This window comes from Manacus candei, unplaced genomic scaffold (assembly GCF_025592945.1).
Source record: "Manacus candei isolate 608988 ecotype Guabito, Panama unplaced genomic scaffold, ASM2559294v1 h1tg000043l, whole genome shotgun sequence".
Classification (NCBI taxonomy): Eukaryota; Metazoa; Chordata; class Aves; order Passeriformes; family Pipridae; genus Manacus; species Manacus candei.
Window position 1 is genome coordinate 613313 of NW_026138091.1, and position 18017 is coordinate 631329.

The 18017-nt window shown below is 35.6% G+C and overlaps 1 protein-coding gene across 6 annotated transcripts in view; it reads right to left on the minus strand.

The window, feature by feature from the left end:
• Positions 1-18017, minus strand: part of PTPRQ (protein tyrosine phosphatase receptor type Q) — a 130265-nt gene that overhangs the window by 13454 nt on the left and 98794 nt on the right. For 3 of the 6 annotated variants that reach the window (XM_051795683.1, XM_051795682.1, XM_051795681.1), the window contains 4 exons: positions 17906-17979; positions 12303-12402; positions 11489-11617; positions 3059-3140 (listed from right to left, as the gene is read on the minus strand). In XM_051795683.1, coding sequence (XP_051651643.1) covers positions 3059-3140; positions 11489-11617; positions 12303-12402; positions 17906-17979 — 385 coding nt within the window. Of the gene's footprint in view, positions 1-2499; positions 7341-10206; positions 10252-11488; positions 11618-12302; positions 12403-17905; positions 17980-18017 lie in introns of those variants that run through there. The other 3 variants (XM_051795688.1, XM_051795685.1, XR_007905921.1) reach the window with 3 other exon arrangements.

The following is an 18017-nucleotide window of genomic DNA, read 5'->3' on the forward strand; positions in this document are numbered from 1 at the left end:
AGTTAAGAAATTGGATTTGGAGAAGATTGCTTTAAATGAGCACAATAGAAAATTTTGCTGCTTGTGTTAAGTAACCCCTTCAAAATTCCTTTCAAATTTGTCTTCTAATATAAAAGGTATAAAAGAAGCCCTCTGTATGGGCTTCTTCCAAAAGTGGGGCAGATAGCACTACTATCAGGTTCAATGTTAATTGTTTTCAAGTGGTTTTTCTCAGGTATTTGAGACAGTTTGTCTTTTATAAAAATTTTAATTACTAGTAAGTAAACTATTGGTAAATAAATAAATGAGAGAGGTAATGAAAAATGGAAAACCAGCAGAGTTTTATTCTGTTGGGTTTTTTTTCATTGCTAATTCAAGTATTCTGTCAGCCATATCTGTAATACACAGCTAAGGGTGGAGATGTTAAAATTCCTCTTATTCAGAAAGCTGAAACTCTTACACATAATTTCTGTCATTGAATTTTGCATGAAGGAAGGACATATACAAAATGCCTATGGCATTTTGCAGGTGTTTTGGGCCATGGAATTCCATATCATGTGAACTTTAACTTGCCTCATTTGCCTCACTCCTCCAAGTCCTAGCTCTTCAGTTAATTAGTACAGAAGTAGCATTTCTGGACAGCATTTTGTAGTAGAGAAGAAATAGAGAAGCAGATTATGTTATTTTCATAACTAGGTTTTCATTTCTGAACAAGTGCTCAAATGCCTCATACCAATTCTCTGCATCAATATGGATTTCAGTCTAAATTATTAATTTCAGAATAGGGGAAAGACTATTTGGGTTTCCAGATTCAATAACAACTTGTCACAGAAATCATATTTCTTTGCAGACTCAGAAAACTTTGAAATAATTAATTTGCATTTTGTTTACTGTAGTACTTTTATGGCACTCTGTCGTCATACATTTGGAGGTATTTCGCTTTTTTATTCATGAACAGAACTCATCATAAAACAATTATATAAGCATTTATGTTTCAGTAATTTGCCAGTTACTAGAAAAGCTTAATTTCTCAAAGGTATTGAGAACCACATGAATCAGCTGGAAAGCTGGAAGTTTGAATAGCAGCTGGGTGGTGCCCATCACCCTTTGGCTCCCTATGGTTTCTTTAAACTTGTCTTTTCTGACAAGGCATGGATCCAGATCCATTCTGAGGTCTTGATTCTCTTCTCATCATGTTTACACAAAGGTCTTGTTCCCATGTAACCGAGACTGAATGCTAGAGATCTTCTGGTACAGCAGTTTGGTCAATCCAGCAGATTAGACGAAACCAGAAATGTCCCCGGATTCCAAGACTAAGTGAAATGGAAAGAGCTAAATTTATGCTGGAAAACTCAAACCCATGTTTTTTGTGGATAGAAACAATGCAGATCATGAGGTCTGATTGTTTGTTGTGTGCATTGCCTGTTTCTGAGCATTGTCATTTCTGATGTTGTTTCAAGTGCGCTGTCAATCCTATTATTCATCTGTTAAGATGTGCTGCAAATACTATAGATACATTCTGAATCATGGACTGAACCCACTTGGAAATTCTGCCTGCCTTTGGGCAAGTCATTTGGGAAGATTTCACTACACTCTGAAACATGGAAGCTGAAGCTCAGAGAGAAAAACTACTGGAAGTCTAAATGGCATATAAACCCATTTATTATAAGTTGACTCTATAACTTACTGAATGAGGCCTCGGTTTCTTATATTTCTCTAAATTTTAAATGGAATACAAAGATTTTGATTTGATAAAACACTATTGTTTAAGATTTAAGGCATTACAATGCCGTAAGGCTTACTCACTGTGGGTAACACCTAAAGAAAGTAATACTAGAAACTTTCCAGTAATGAATGTTAATATGTGAAAACGCTATTGCTAGTAAAACCTTTCATCTGTTCAGTCATGCATAGTGTAACTATAATCATTCTTGTTCAAGTGAAATAACACTTCTACTTTCAGAACAAAAAAGTTCTTACTTTCTTTCTCAGAGAATTTTATGGTGATTTTTATTATTAAATCCAGACCAATTTTACCTAATGAGCATAACAAAAAAGCTGTAGGAAATACCATTAATCTTTAAACACTTTTGTTAGTGTTCCCTCATAAACTGAAATATTATAATCAAGCAGAAGAAAAGCCAATTGTTAAGTCCTCATTTTTGTAAATCCAAATGGTAAGCAACTAATGATAAATTTTAAAATCCAAAATAATAAAACCACTGGACACTGACAAATTTTTTTTGGGAGGGCAAATAACACTATATGTGTTAAAAGATAATGATGATAAAGAATCTGAAATAACGAGAAGATATTGTTAGAAAAAATATGATAGCCGTAAAATATGACTTAATGAAAATAGTGAAAACTTTGAGATATAAATTTGAAACTATATATGCATTATATTATCTGTAATGTATATTTTGAAACCAAGGCTCTTTTCATAAAGAAAGGCAGACTTGCTGTGTTCATCTGCTCGTATAAAGAGATGGAAGCTATTCACATGGAAGCTATTCTCAAGAGTATAACAAGGATGACATTATTTGTAAGAGGAACAAAAAGCAAAGTATCATGACCAAACTTTTTATTTTCTGCACTGAAATCCATGAAAGAAAAACATTTCTGAGTTTCATAGCAGTATGACTCGGGCCTGAAAATGTCACAGAATAAACACTAATTGTGTTTTTGGAGTCACCATCACTCAGAAAGATGAACATATTTACAGCAGTTAAATACATCTGTATGTATGTTAGAAAACTCTGAATAATCTGTTCTTAGGTAAACTATATATGCATCACTATACACATAAAAGCGCAAATATGGTGGTCTTGCCAGGGCTGAAGTCCAAAGAAGATCATCTTTTGCTGACACTAAGGTGAATAATTCTGACAAGGTTGCAGTATAGACAGCAGAATTCAAATCAGTGTAATATTACTTTCTAAACAATCAACCTGGTAATTGGGTATTGATTATCAAGGCCAGAGTCCTTCACGGCCTTGTCTGCTTAAAATGGACATGAAATGTGACACATGAAACGACTGAAGGTCTTGCCATGTTGTGACAACTGCTAGCAACATACCGAAAATTCTTCCTGAAACTTTAGGTTGTTGTTTGTACAAAGCTCTTCAACATGCTGTAGGAAGGATTTCTTGCTTATTGGCCTGAAAGTAATGACAGAAGATTTAGAAACCCATAGAGAATGTCTTTGTCCTTCTTTTTATTAACTGCAATTTATTAATAAACAAAGTTTTTCAGTTCAATAGGAACTGATACTTACGGGTAGAAAATTATAAATTGCTTACAGCGTGCTTATTTGATTTCCTTTTGGTCACTTAAAATAGAAACACTTTTTCTCCTTGTTGTTCCCCCTCACAAAATTTTTTATGTTGCTAATGTTAAGTCCTGTAGCATATGATTGTTTTTGTAGGTAACAGCATTTCAAGGTGAAGTTTTGACATTAAAGTAAATTTGTAAAGTTATCATTGCATTCTAAAGTACATAAGTCTTTGTTGCACAGAAAACATTTTATACATTGCAAGGTTTTAGACTTATAAAATATTGCAATGACCTCATTCTCATAATGACATGGTTTTTAAATCGTGAGGAGTTTAAATATCCCTGTATTACTTCCCAAGCTAAAACACAGACATGCAGGCTTCACCCCAGAGAGAGAGAACGCATTTCTCCAGTTACCATGCAATTAGTCATGCTTTTATGATTTATACGCAGCTTGGAGTTTTTTTCTAATAAACATAGAAGAGGGAACCACACATTGAGACTCACCAATGAACACAACATAAAAATCTTTAATAAACTTACTTGATGGATTTTCTATAACTAAGTAATCTGCAACAGAGATTTTTGTTAAATGTAGCAAGTTCAGTTAACCAATATTGTACATGTTAATAGGTTCTAGATTAAATACCAAGCAACTAAAGGACCAGATGTATTTCTCTTATGGATTCAAATTCAGATATCTTGGCTGATTGTCTTGCTTAGTTTTTATCTCAGGTATTGGCAGATATCAATAAGGTAGTTGTAGTTTCTATCATTCTCTTCACATCATTTTACAGTACTCTGGGCTCATATGGACTTGGGAAATCCATGCTTGCAGCACAACATTTTTTATACATTGACAGGCTTCATTTTACACTATGCACCAAATATCATTCTTCTAAGGGCCATTTCAGAGCATAAGGATACAATTAATGTGACTGAACACAGACACATATTTCTGAGTTAGTCACTCTAGATTTCTTTTATAATCAATGAAGAGAAATAGGTATGATTTAATCTCATTTTAAGCAGGTATCTAAAATAAGTGACAGATGAAGCATACTACTGGTGTACCTCTATAGAAACCACAGCTATGGTTGTTTTTCTAAAGATTTTTAAAAAATAGTGTCCTGGTTTCATGTTAATTTTTTACATAGTCACTGCTGTTTCCATGTGTGCCAATTTTAAAAACTGTGATACATATTAAATCTTTAACTTGATTCCACAGTAGGTTTCATGAAGATGTTACATCAGCATCTATACTCAGAAGACTTTTAGATGGCCTTGATTGACAAAGCTTGTCTAAAGCCAAAAAAGTTTGAAATAATAGTTTAAAAGATAATGTGCCCCTTCAAAAGAGCTCTAAGTACACCTTTTATGTGTTTGTCTCTACAAAAATCATACATTCTTACTGACAAATATTACAAAAAGTATTCTATAATACAAATACAAATGTCTACTGTACTGCTGTCATAATTTTAATAGAAAAGAAAAAATTGCTTCAAAAAGAAGTTGGTTTATGAACTTATTCTTAATTATTTAAATTTTAATTTAGATAATAAAATGAGATTAATACAATTGATGAACCATGAGAGTAATACAGTTGTTGAATCACTCATTATTAAGGATCAGAGAAGTCAATTTCAAAGCTACTAAAGATGCCTTTGTGATACATACTTTGTTAGAACAGTTATCTTCAAATAAAGCAAATGGCTATGAAAGCTTCTCTGGGTCAGTCTCACTGGAGTTAAAAGTGTAAGTATTCACAGAAAAAGGCTCTAACCCAAAGTGCTTACAGGACAATTGAAGGACAGCTTCAGAATGAAAAAGATAGCAGAGCATGCAACTCTATGAATGTTAAGACATATAGCTTGTTCTTATTATATCACTTATGTTGTTTGCATTATGTGGCAGATTAAACTATTTTCTAGTAATATTGGCAACATTACAGAATTACAGTTTTCTAATGAAAAAGTATTCTTAATAGCTGTGCCAATGTACTGCACACAAATATATTTGTCTTTGAGTAGAACATAAACTTTTTTTAGGCTTTTTTTCCGGATAAAATTATAATCAGTCTTTGCAAAGAAATTACCCTTGCTTTTCCTTTGAATTCACCTATCTTCACCACAGAACAATGGAAAAAAATCATGTCCTAGTTGATATTGCACTAATTTTTCAAATATTGATAGCTCTCCTCTCAAATTCATAGCAAGTAGTGGCTTACTGCACCTACTTTGCAGTAAGAAAATACAATTTGGTCATCAGGGAATAAAAATTACTTCTATGCTGCATATAAGCAACCCAGATATGTCATTAGTGTTTCAGTGCTGAAGGTACATGGGTCCAACAGCAAAGACCATAGACGACAGGCAGCACCATCGACACCACCTTACCCAACAATATTTCCTTTTTTTTACTTGCACTTGAAACAGGGAAGTAAAGCACTGAAATAGCTTAGGAAATTAGTGTTGCATGTGTTGCTTTCTAGTCAATTTTTAATATTAATAACAGGCTATTTTTTAAAGGCATAATAATATATCATCTTTCACAAGCAGTATACCTTTTTTTAAGAAGCAAGACATCTACAGATTGACACTTTAACCTGTCTGTGGGCATTTAAGTGAAGAACTTGATTTTTAAAACTTTTGTTAGTAGCAAGTACATATAGCTGTGGCTTGGGAGCTCAGAAAATAAGATTATTTACTTAAATTCTTATATGAAAATTCATGTCTTTCTTGACTAACTATGGTAAAGATCTTGGTCTTGTTGTGTAAGGATCTTCAGAGAGGATGAATTTTGTGTTCTCTTTAAAAACTTCCGCTTGTGCTCAGTTTCAGCATGCTTGGGCTTAAAAAATTAGCATATTTCCATGTCTCTTGATTTAGAATATGTAATAATAATCTTACAGTGTTTGAACAATGAACAAATACTCATCAACCTATAATCTTATCCTCCACATTTCCCAGCCTTTCTTATAAAACATAAAAATATAAATATCACTAGATCTTCATGAGCACAATTTAGAATCACACCACAAAGTTGAAAATTTCCCTATTTCAGTTGGACCATTTCAGATTCCCACTTGTCGGACTTTGAAACTAGGAAAGAAAAACATTCTCTCAGATAAAGAATGCTTTATTGCCTTAAATCTGATTTTCTTTTAAAACAGTGTATTGTTTCATGTGTGGGGTTTTTTTGAAGTCTATCAAAAATCTGAATCCCACTCAGATTACTTATGATAGAGCTAGAAAGAAGGCATTTATTTGTGTTGGCAGTGGTAACTGAAGACCATATTGCCACACAGACTCTGCTTTCTCTCTGGGTCAATCATCTGAAATCCACAGGGAATTAAAACTTCGTCCAAATAGAAAACAACAGAAATGACTATGTGGGCAAAAGGCTTAACTCATAAGCACCATTGACACTTCCTAGGACCAAGGGAGGAACTAATTTTTAACAAGTTAATTGAAAGCAATACGGAGCTTAACCCTTCCTAAATATTAAAGGTTTAAGGAAAGAGAACACATGGTCATTTCTTCCATTGTACCAGGACACATACATTCATAAACTTTGTACTCCTGGAATACAAACTTCAAGAAGTCTATTTTTGATAATAGATTACTAGAGGAAACTTGTTTAAGAAAAAGGCAAGGCAGAATCCATGCCTATCCCCACTCAAAGGAAGATAGGTCTGTATACAGAAAGAAACAGGCTGGTCTATGGAAAGTAATGTGTGTGCAAAATTGTTACCTCAAATACAGACACCTACCATATGTAAAGTATATAGGGAGGGTGAGATCAGATAATCATTTTATATACAATAGTTTTCAAAAGGATTTCTAATTACCTGGTATTTGCAATGGCTACAATGTCTGTAATGCAGAAAAATTTCTTCTGAGTCTGTGCCCCATTTGTTTGACAAGCTGTCTCACACAAAGTGAAACAAAAGCCTCAAAGGATCAACCGCAAGATGCAACTTCTCAAGGAAAGACTTTAGGAAACAGGGATCTGCACAGCTTTATCTTGCTGCAGAAACCACTGCAAAAGGAGGGTGACAAGTAGATTGTCTCCTAGGTGAGCACCTGTAACAGGGAAGAGTTACTTGTCTCTCACCAAACCTGGCATACCCTGAAAATTTAGTGACAGAATCTATTCATAGAAGTTTAGTGTCTGCTTTGAAAAGTGACTTGGCAAACCCTATGTAAATGTTTTAAAAGGTAAGTAACGAGAGCACCCAGCATATGTATATTCAGTGTGCTTAATGAAACAATCTTTAATCTAATTTAGATTGATGGACTGTATATGTTTTAAACAAGGTTGTTTTTTTCTGTTATTGCCTGTCTCACACCATCTCCACCATCATGGAGAGCATCATATGTCCCAAACACTCATTTTGGATTCATAAAGAAGATCTCATTTTCCACTGAATTCAGTAGGACTTAATTCCCTGCATGTCCTCTGAAACTGCATCCAATTAATTAGTTGCCTAACAAAGACTTGTTGAGAGACAGTGTATATGCACTTGTTAGTATTAGTAATATTGGACACTGAAGTTTTTCAAGTAAATTTTTTATGATGACCATTATGTTAAAAGATTACTAGTGGTGACTGGGATTTTCCATTAATTTCATGGTCTGAAAAAAAATGTTACCCCCCAAAAAGTTTCAAAATTGTCAAAATGGGATACTTAGTACTTTTAAATTTGTCTTTTTCTAGTCAAACTGACTTCTGTAATGCAAAATATTTAATATGAAAAAATTCATAAAAATGTTTGAAATATAATGCTTTGATTAACCTATACTGAACATTTGCTAAGCTTCAAGCTGTCAAATTTTTGATCTAGGAATGATAAAAAATATTTCCAGTCATATTCATACAGAACAGAAAAACCTTTTTCTACTCCTTTTCATTTCTTGTGTGATACAGCTGCACAAATTTTCTGACAAGAGCCAAGATCATAGGCCACAATTCACTAAGTATGAGAGACTGTCTAAAGAGATAATGTATAAGAGACGGTCAAGAAAGATCTTGGGGAGCAGGCTAGAGTATTTTGATTCTGTGGATGAATGGTGTCAGCTGCAAGTGCATGCCTTTATTGATTTATAGTCACTACCATGATAGATATCATACTGTCTGAGAAATGAAAAAACATGTGGTTTCAAAAACATCCCCTTCAAATGAGCACTGAATAAGGTGATGATTAGGTAGAAAAAAAAATCTATGCTATGTTCTTTTATCACCTAAGAGTTTCACACAAACTCCCCATCACTTTTTCAGAGTAGAAAGCTGGATAAGATTTCAACTGATTTACTGTTATCCAAGAAATACAAACATACCAGTCTGACAAGAGAATCTGCCCATCTATGCTTTCCTCATACACTTACAGAATACCACAAACTGAAATACAGTAAGCTTTGAAACACAGTTGAGATACCTGCCTAAATGCAGTCAGTGTATAGCAGTAGGTTGTGCAGATGCAGTGATGCCTGTTCCAAATGCATGGGAAATTTGTAAAGGTTACACCGTAGTCATCAACATGTAATATAATAATTTAACATGCTAACATGTCACTGCTTTAACAACAAATAATGAAATTATAGGGTCAACACAAGAACTGGGACTGGGATTGACTTCAGCATGGCTGTTCCCCAAAGGTAACAAGTACTAAAGCTCTTTCATGATGCAACTGGAAGTCTGAAAACAGGTAGCAAACATATTTTAGATATTAGGCTTTGCAGTAAACTGCCTTGGCACATGCTGCCATACTTCTGACAGCTCCTTGATATAACTCATCATTATGAAGAAGGACACCTAAATTGTCTCTTTTGGTCACTGGCATTACCAGAACAGAACATTACAGATATTGAAACATTCTTTGAAGCTTAAAAAAGAAAAAAGTCAAAATAAACTCAAAAAATTTGATCAGGTAAAGGATATCCTACCCCTCATTACTATGTGTATGTTATGTAGTAGGGTTCCACAGTGCATTTTCTGTCTTCCAGTTGAAAAGAGGTCCTGAATTCTATCCTGAGGAATTCTCAATTAGTGCCTGCACTTCAAACTTCAACAGTTTGTCTTAATGTTCAACAAAAGACCTGAGTAAGGAGGCCACTGTAGCTTCAGTACCACTACTGTTTGAAAAGTAACAATCAAAAATTTTAACAGCTACTTCATGTACCTCACAATGACAGAAATAGAGAGTCTTTGCTTTTGACCATTAAAGAAGGGATGGAAGGAGGAAAGAGAAAAGTACAGATGGAACAACATGACAAATTGCAAACCAAGATGTGAATCTGACTCATTAAAATAAGGGTGATGTAACTAAAACTGCTGAAACACAGTTCAGTAAAGGCCTTGCTGTGTCTAAATCACATAGTGAAGTGTACATAAGTATGAAACAATATAGTTTGCAATTACCCTGAAGAGTTTGAGACTCTGCAAGTCTAAACTACACATAATTTAGACAGAAGAGTGGCAGAATAGTATCTGAAAACTGATAAAACATTTGACTGGGGGGATATATTGCTGAGATTGTAGGGGTATAGTATGAAACTCCTGCAGTATGAGTACAAAAGGCATTTTTTTTGAGAAAAAAAAGAATTTATCTTGAGTATATACATTCTAACTGCCAAAGAAAGTAACAACATGTTTCTTATGTCGCATTTGCACTACCTTTTTTCAAGGATAGGTTGTATATGTCAGGGCTAAATTGCCATAATGTGTTATAGTTTCCACGTAAAATAGTTGTGGAACTGTTATAACTTAAAGTTAGGTACTAAAAATAGACATGATTTCATGATGACAAATACAATTTTTGTCATTATTATGTCTGCAAAGATTGACATTTCATTTAGATTAACTATATTGCTCATTATAGTACAGTAACACACAGGTTGAGAGAATAGAATAGAAAACACACCATGTTGCTTCAATAATACAAAAACTTACTGGATGACAAATATCTCCTTGCGTCTAAAGAAAAACGAAGAGTATCTGGAAGTAAAATCCATTAACACTTTAGTATATAAGCAAAATTAATGCTATTTTTATTCAGCTAACAGTTTGGAAACAAGGTAATTTTGAAGATCCATCAAGACTGTTTATATGAGTCACAGTTATCACCATGCATTGGCTATGGTTCTGTCTTCAGAGGATGCTTTCCACTGTTGCTAGCAGGTACTAAACAATGTTATCTGCACAACAAGTGTCCCACACACAACATACCACATCCGTTACATCAGTGATTTCCAGATGATTCACAGTATGTTTTCTCATCTGTCACAAGCAGCCATTCTTGTGTGCTCTACCTTGAACAGGCTTGTACATGCAATCAACTTACTCTGTACCACACACGTAGACATGTACAAAAAGCCCAGGTCAACAGCTAACAACCTTTCATCTTCCAGCTATTCCTAACCTGCAACAATAGGATGTTTGACTTGTAGGGCAAGACTATTTTAGGCTTCTCATCTTTAAGAAGACTGCCTACCACAGTGTTTCATCTGTGACACAGCAGGGAAAATACTGGCAGGTGAGGAATGTTTGCCAAATATTTCTAACTCAGTTGGATGTCCCATATTATTGAGAATAAGAGTTATATTTATTTGGTGAATAGTATCCATATTTCTGGCAGTCAAAAAGAGTGGTTTTCCTTTGATAAATATCTGTGATAAGATTCCTTGTCAAATAGAAAATATGAATAGCCTGGAATTGCTGCATGCACCTTAAAGGAGTGTGCTGAGCTCCACAGAAACCCAGATGTTTTGCAAATACCTTGGTTAAAAAAAAAAAAAAAGTTTTCTGAATGTCAATTAAATAATGATAGATTTGTTAATGAATTAGTTGATTTTTTCTCAAATTAGTTGACAGGGATTTCTGGGAGTTTGGTTCTTTCAAAATACTTATGTAAGTTTGCAGCCTACAGAAACACTGGGCCATTAAAACCTCGGAAATTCTGCATGTTTAAAAATATGTAACCCTTTTTTGGCTAACACAATTAAACAGTGATTTGCACTTAGATCTTTACCTTGTTGTAAAAAGAGCTTAAGATTAAGTGATTTTCTAAAAGCTAGTGAGAAGTGTCTTGAGGATGGAGGTCATTCTTTGAAAAAGGATCTCAGTGACCTGTGTAAGTAAGAACAGCACAAACACTTCCAAACAAGCAAAGGTCAGAAAGGGGTCATGGCTACAGACCCTTTGGGCTACTGTTTTGCCTAAGGAGTATGCTTACCGTGTAAATCTCTCATCCTTCAGCTCCAGGTCTGCCACTGTGATCAGCTGATCCAGTTTGAACTTAGTGTCAATAATTTCAGCATCTCGTGGGGAGTATGTGCCTCCCTCTTTTTGCTTCTGCCGAATTCTAAACAGAGAATAAAGTGAAAAATAAACATGCAAAAGACTTAAGAACATATATATCAATACTTTGATTTGACAGGCTGAAACTGAAAAATGGTTGCCGGGAATCCTTCCTTGGCCTTTATTCTCTCCCTTCCAATGGTTTAATTTAGTGGACAAATGTAACTGCAGTTACGTTGTCTAAAATTCAGAAAAAAGAATCTAGCTGCTATATTCTTTTAGTTTTCCTACATAAATTCTTTGGTAATGCCTGAATAATGCAACTGAGGGAGAACAGAACTGATGAATGAGGAAACTAACATTGTGTGTGCAGTGCCCAGCCTGCTTCTTTACATGGAGATTTTGTTCACAATTTGAATTAGAACTCAATTTCTCTTTCATGTGTGCTATTTCAATGTATTGAAGTGATAAATTCATTAGCAAGACAGAAAATAGAATTTAGAGTATTTACTTCATATTCAGCTATAAATAGTGTTAGTCATCACGATAGCTTCAACCAGCTGACACTCTGATCTGTCAATAGAGAAGTGACTTCAGAAATTTAAGATAGGCTACTCAAAAAACCCCAACCAAAACCCAACACATTTTGAAATGACAGAATTGTTCTGTTTATAAGACCATTTCAACTCTTCTTTAAAACATTTTTGAGTGTTTTCAAACATACTATGGCAAGGATACATAAATCTCACCTTGCAAAAGCATACACTGCAGCCACCAAAAGAACAACCGAAAGTATACACAGAGTAACAGCAAGGATAACTTCTACAGATCTTCCAGTTAGTCCTTCACCTGCAACAGAAAGTGGAAAGCTAGTATTTCATAGATTCTTTAGAATTTTTACATTTCTGACAGTGGGAAATAAGGAAATGATGACAGACAGACTCCTTTTGTCTCTGTGCAACTGCATCCGTTTTGTGGTGGTTGAAGAGCTGATTCAGAAAGAAAAATATAACAAACCCAGAAACAATTTATGAAGAGGTTCCTGAGCATTGCTGATCTGTGTAACACATAACGCTAATAGTACGTGGTTAGAGCTGTATGTGCAGCCATCCCTTGGTGCTTCTCAGTTTTACCTGCTCAACTGGTTAAGTCTACACTGCAGTAATATCAGTCTGAATCTTGGCCTGAGCTAAGCTCCTGCTTCAGTCTCTGTGCAGCCAAGAACAGAGGAGGACTACTCATACTCTTCAAGTGGAAAAGGCAGAGCACAACCCTAAAACTATGAGGCTTGCTGCCACTCAAAAGTACAAAAAAAAAGATACTATTTTTAGAGATATTCTAAGGGTGCTGAAAGAACCCAACTAGTGACCAGATCTGAACTTCCTGGATTAATCTGCCTCACTGACAATTAACTCATGCTCCTTGTTTATGTGAATTGGTGATATTGTCAGGAATAACCATCAGTAGGTCAAAAGTAATCATAAAGGCCTCTGTGATAATAATCAGTCCTTCCAGGTGAGAATGAAAACTCATTCAGAAACTGATAAACTATTTAGATTAGAAGTTTCTAGGCCTCTTTTTGAACCTCTTTAGTGCTATATTTCTGAGACTCATTTTATTTCCCACCCTTCCTGGTAATCCAGTACCTATCTAAAAAAAACCTCACCCTCTTTTTCCCTTGGGCAACAGTGAAAATAAGTAAAGCAAGGGAATACTACTGCTGATATTGTTCACCTCTGTTGAAATTCACCTTCACTGCTGATCCACTGTAGAAAACCTAGCTCCTGTTTAGCCTCAAGGAAGGGGAGAAAATGTACTGCTTCCTGCCATATGAAACTGAGATTTCCCACGCAAAGGACAACATCCTCCCACAGACACTTGGGAAACACTGTAGTCCTGGCTTTGTTTCTCTCAAAAGGCTCTGTTTTGGGATTACAGAGTGTATTGCAGATGATCTGGACTGATGTCCATAGGAGAACATCATTCAAATTCAAAACGATCCTGATTTATCTGAAGAAATGATCTTAAAACAGTAGGATGCAATTTTGTAAGATCAAGTGCATGGTTCTACATGTAGGTAGAAATAATCAGCTACAATAATACAGCACAATAAACAGTAGGTTAGATAGAAATTTATCAAAAGAAAGAATGAGATTACTGTAGACCAAAACTAACATGAATAAGCAATATCATGCCTGACAGGCAACAGAATTCAGTATAGTTTACAGAATGCCTGAAATAATTCTTCCACTGCATTAACAAAGTTTTAGATGCAACACTGGACACTACAAGATAAGAAAAATTTCACCCAGGGAAAGACAAAAGAAGAGAAAAGCAAATATATACAAAAATGTTTCAATGAGAAAATGAATGAAAACATCCGTGCCACTCACTTATTACTATGATAATGCAAAAATGTTAGCAATGTGGAAGAAGGACAGAAGAATATACAGAGGAACTTCTACAATGGTTCTATCTGTTTTGCAGTGAACAGTGAAGTCTGTGTTAAACCCTACAATTAACATCAGTCCAAACAATACCAATGTTATTAACCAAAACAGTGCTAGCAGAATTGTGCCACCAAGAATAAAACCCCCACATTTTTTCCTACTTCTTTGCAACAGGGAAGGCCTACACTTTTCTGTGTAGACATGTCTGTAGAGATGATTATGAGCAAGGGAAAGGAGACAAACCAGAAAATATCACATTGTATAATTCTGAGGTGCTGCACTCAATGCATGATGATAATAAAGTGTAATAGTAGAATATATTAAGGTCAGTTTCTATGCAACAGGCAGTGTCAGGAAACCCCATTCTGATTATTTCTTATCTCATCAGTTTTATATTTCACATGGAAAAAGTACACTTACACAACTTACCAGTTGCCTCACAATGATTTGCTGAACAAGCTATCAGAGTTTACAAAAAGGTTATAATCTGCCTTGATGTATTAAAAGTTTAAACAGAATTTATCACCACATCTTAATTATCTCATGGAAAAATCCTGACCTTTCCTTGTAATATGGACATTATTTTTGCAATGTCAGTCATGGGTTATGAGGAAGAAACTCCACCTCTCCAGCTTAAGAGGAGGGTTGTGGTACTCTGAGTATGGTTGAGTGGGTGCACGTTATTAAAGTGTATCCTTTACTATAATTAAAAAAAACATTATTGCAGCTGTGTATTCCAATAATTTCTGCTTCCTAGCAAAATTCCTGTTGTTTAACAAGAGCATCTGACATCTGTCACAGAGAAATCTCTCAAGGTTCCCATATTTTTTTCTGCTGCAAATTATACAAGGTTATCTTTCTGATTTTCCAGATCAAAGACCTACCTATTCGATTAATAGATTTAGGAACCAAAATAATTTAGAGTTCTTTTAACTGTTGTGAATACCTCTGCCAAAATTTAAATTAGTGTTTTATCTACTAAAGTGAAACTGTAATGTTGGAAAACTACAAATTTCAGTGATTATTATGAAAGAAGCTAATTGATTTCAGGCACCATAAACTTCTCTTGGAAAGAAGCTGATGCTATGAGTGCAATATAAGTAATTGGGTCACAGAAACCTCTAAAAGCTACAGATCTATCTTGTATGTTCTGAATTAGGCCTCTAGAGCAAGCCCAAAGTTCACATAACCAAGGCATGTTCTGGAAGAAAACACTTGGGCAAGGTTCCTTATGTTATGTGTCTCCAGAGAAAATGTGTCTAAAAAATCTAATTTCCCTTATTCACTTAAGATGATATTGGTAATGGCATTGCCTGTGCTGCATCCTTAAGATCCCTTAAGTGCAGTACCTGTATCATTTGTGGTATATCAGTTTTATGTTGATTTCACAGAACTTGTAAAAAAACATTCAAAGAACTTTTAGTTATCTATTCCATGTATTTCTTGTTGTATGGGCTCTGAAATTTAGAAGTTAAGGCTAGACAAGAGGATGCTGTAGTCTGGTCTTAAAAAGCAGTGCTTGATGTTAAAGTTTAGCGCAGAAGGCATTGGATGGGTATGAGGAGCCATGGATATCTGAGGAATATATCCCTTGTTTTGTTGTTTATTTTTTTCCTGTTACATTTTATTCAGCATAAAAGAGATTGCGCTTATTTATCACCTACGAAAGAGAAAAGGTGTCACAAATTTTCAGTAAAAATACATAAGCAAATGAATTAGAATATCTGCCTGCCACTAAGTACTGCAGACTTTTCTGATAGAGAGGAGAAAGATGCCCAGAGAACTGGATAGAATTGGACTCATTTCTAGTAAACTTGTTTTCCCTGAGTGGAACACTATCTTTCCCTTACTGGGCAAAATATTTGCTCCATTGACTTTTAAACTCAGAACATATAAAGACAACTTTTATGTTGCACTTTCCAAAATATTCAGGACTAGAGAAATAGTACCGGATCCTTTCAGAATATTGAGGTAGTGAATTAGCATTTCAGGGTCTTCAGTACCAGATCGTGTAACAAATTTCTAAAATGGATTAGATGAATAAGGGAGCTCATATCACAGAAGATGAATGCCAAGTGAAAAATATGTGCCCACTAAAATTCTTCTGGGTACTCATCCAGTTGTCTTGGGATCCATTTTCAGAAAGTCTGGGCTAATGCTTAGCTGAGTAAGTTTTGGTCTTGAAAATATATTAGAACAGCTTACAGATCTTATTGCAGTTTGCTTCAAGAGACATCATTCCCAATTTTGGGGGTATATCAATACAGTCATGAAGGAATTATGTTGTATTTCAGACCAAATAACAGCTGGCCTATTGGCTAGTGACATTAGAACCAGATGGATTCTATTATACAATATTAATTTATTGATTTATTAATTCATATGGGGCTTTGTCTGTAGCTAAAGATAAAGGGATTAGAGGGTCATGTCCTCAGGTAACCTGCTACTAGGCTCATTGGAATATAATCATGGAATAATTTAGGTTGGAAAAGTCCTTTAAGATCATGGAGTCCAAATGCTAACTCAACACTGCCAAGTCCATCATTAAACCATGTCCCTAAGCGCCACATCTACATTTCTTTAAATTGCCTCCAGGGATAGTGACTCTACCACTTCCTTGGGCAGCCTGTTCCAATGCTTGACAACTATTTCTATGAAGAAATTTTTCCTGATATCCAATCTAAACCTCCCCTGGCACAAATTGAAGCCATGTCCTATTGCTTGTTACTTGGGAGAAGAGTTCAATCCCTACATGGCTATAACCTCCTCTCAAGTAGCTCTAGAGAGCAATAAGGTCTCCCCTGAGCCTCCGTTTCTCCAGGCTAAACAACTCCAGCTCCCTCAGCTTCTCCTCAGAAGACTTGTGCTCCAGACCCTTCACCAGCCATTCTCTGGAGAAGCTCCAGCACCTCAATGTCTTGTAGTGAGAGGTCCAGAATTGCATGCAGCACTCGAGGTGTTGGCTCATCAGGGCTGAGTAGAGAGGGACAATCACTGCCCTGGTTCTGGTAATCTACACAATTTCTGATGGAGGCCAGGATGCCATTGGCCTTGGCCACCAGGGCACATGCTGGCTCATGTTCAGCTGGCTGTCAACCAGCACCTCCAGGTCCTTTTTCCCTTGGGACTCTGTTCAGGGCAGAGTCTGGACACTCTTTCCAGGCACTCTGCTCCCAGCCTGTAGTGCTGCCTGGGGTTGTTGTGACCCAACTGTAGGACCCAGCACTTGGCCTTGTTGAACCTCATATCATTGGTCTCAGACTGTGGATCCAGCCTGTCCAAATCCCTCTGCAGAGCCTTCCTACCCTCCAGCAGATCAATCAATACTCCTGCCCAACTTGGTGTAATCTGCAAACCAACTGAGGGTGCCCTTGATCCTCTAGTCCAGACCATCAATAAAGACATTAAACAGGACTGGCTGCATACTGAGCTCAGTGGGAACAGTTCTAGTGACCAGCCACCAGCTGAATGTAATTCCATTTAACCACCATTCTTTGGGCCTAGCCATCCAGCCATCTTTTTAACCAGCTAAGAGTATACAATACTAGTTCCACATCCAACACAGAAGGAAACAGCAAAAACAGTAGAGCTTCTGGAAGTTCAACAAGCAAAATGAACTATCCGGACAACATGGTTGTTTTATTGGTATAATTGAATCTCTGCAAATGAACTTTGTCAACACTACTTCTTTATTTAACATTCCAGGCTGAGGTAAAATCTCTTGGAAACCTCAAGAGGACATACAAGGCAATAAATATATTTCCTCAGCCATTTTAGTCAAGCTAGGTCCAACAAAAATAGAGATTATTTACTTCATGAAAACCACTGTACCAAAAAGAAAAATGGAATTGTCTAGACCCTTGGAAATAGAGAAATACTTTATTAAATGACACTCTCCTTACCTAACGTTTTGATAGGGTCAGAATAGTCAGAATCTGTAAACTGTCCTTTAATGTTAGTTGCTCTGAACTTAAATCTGTGAAATAAAAGCAAGAAAACTAATGAAATAAAAGT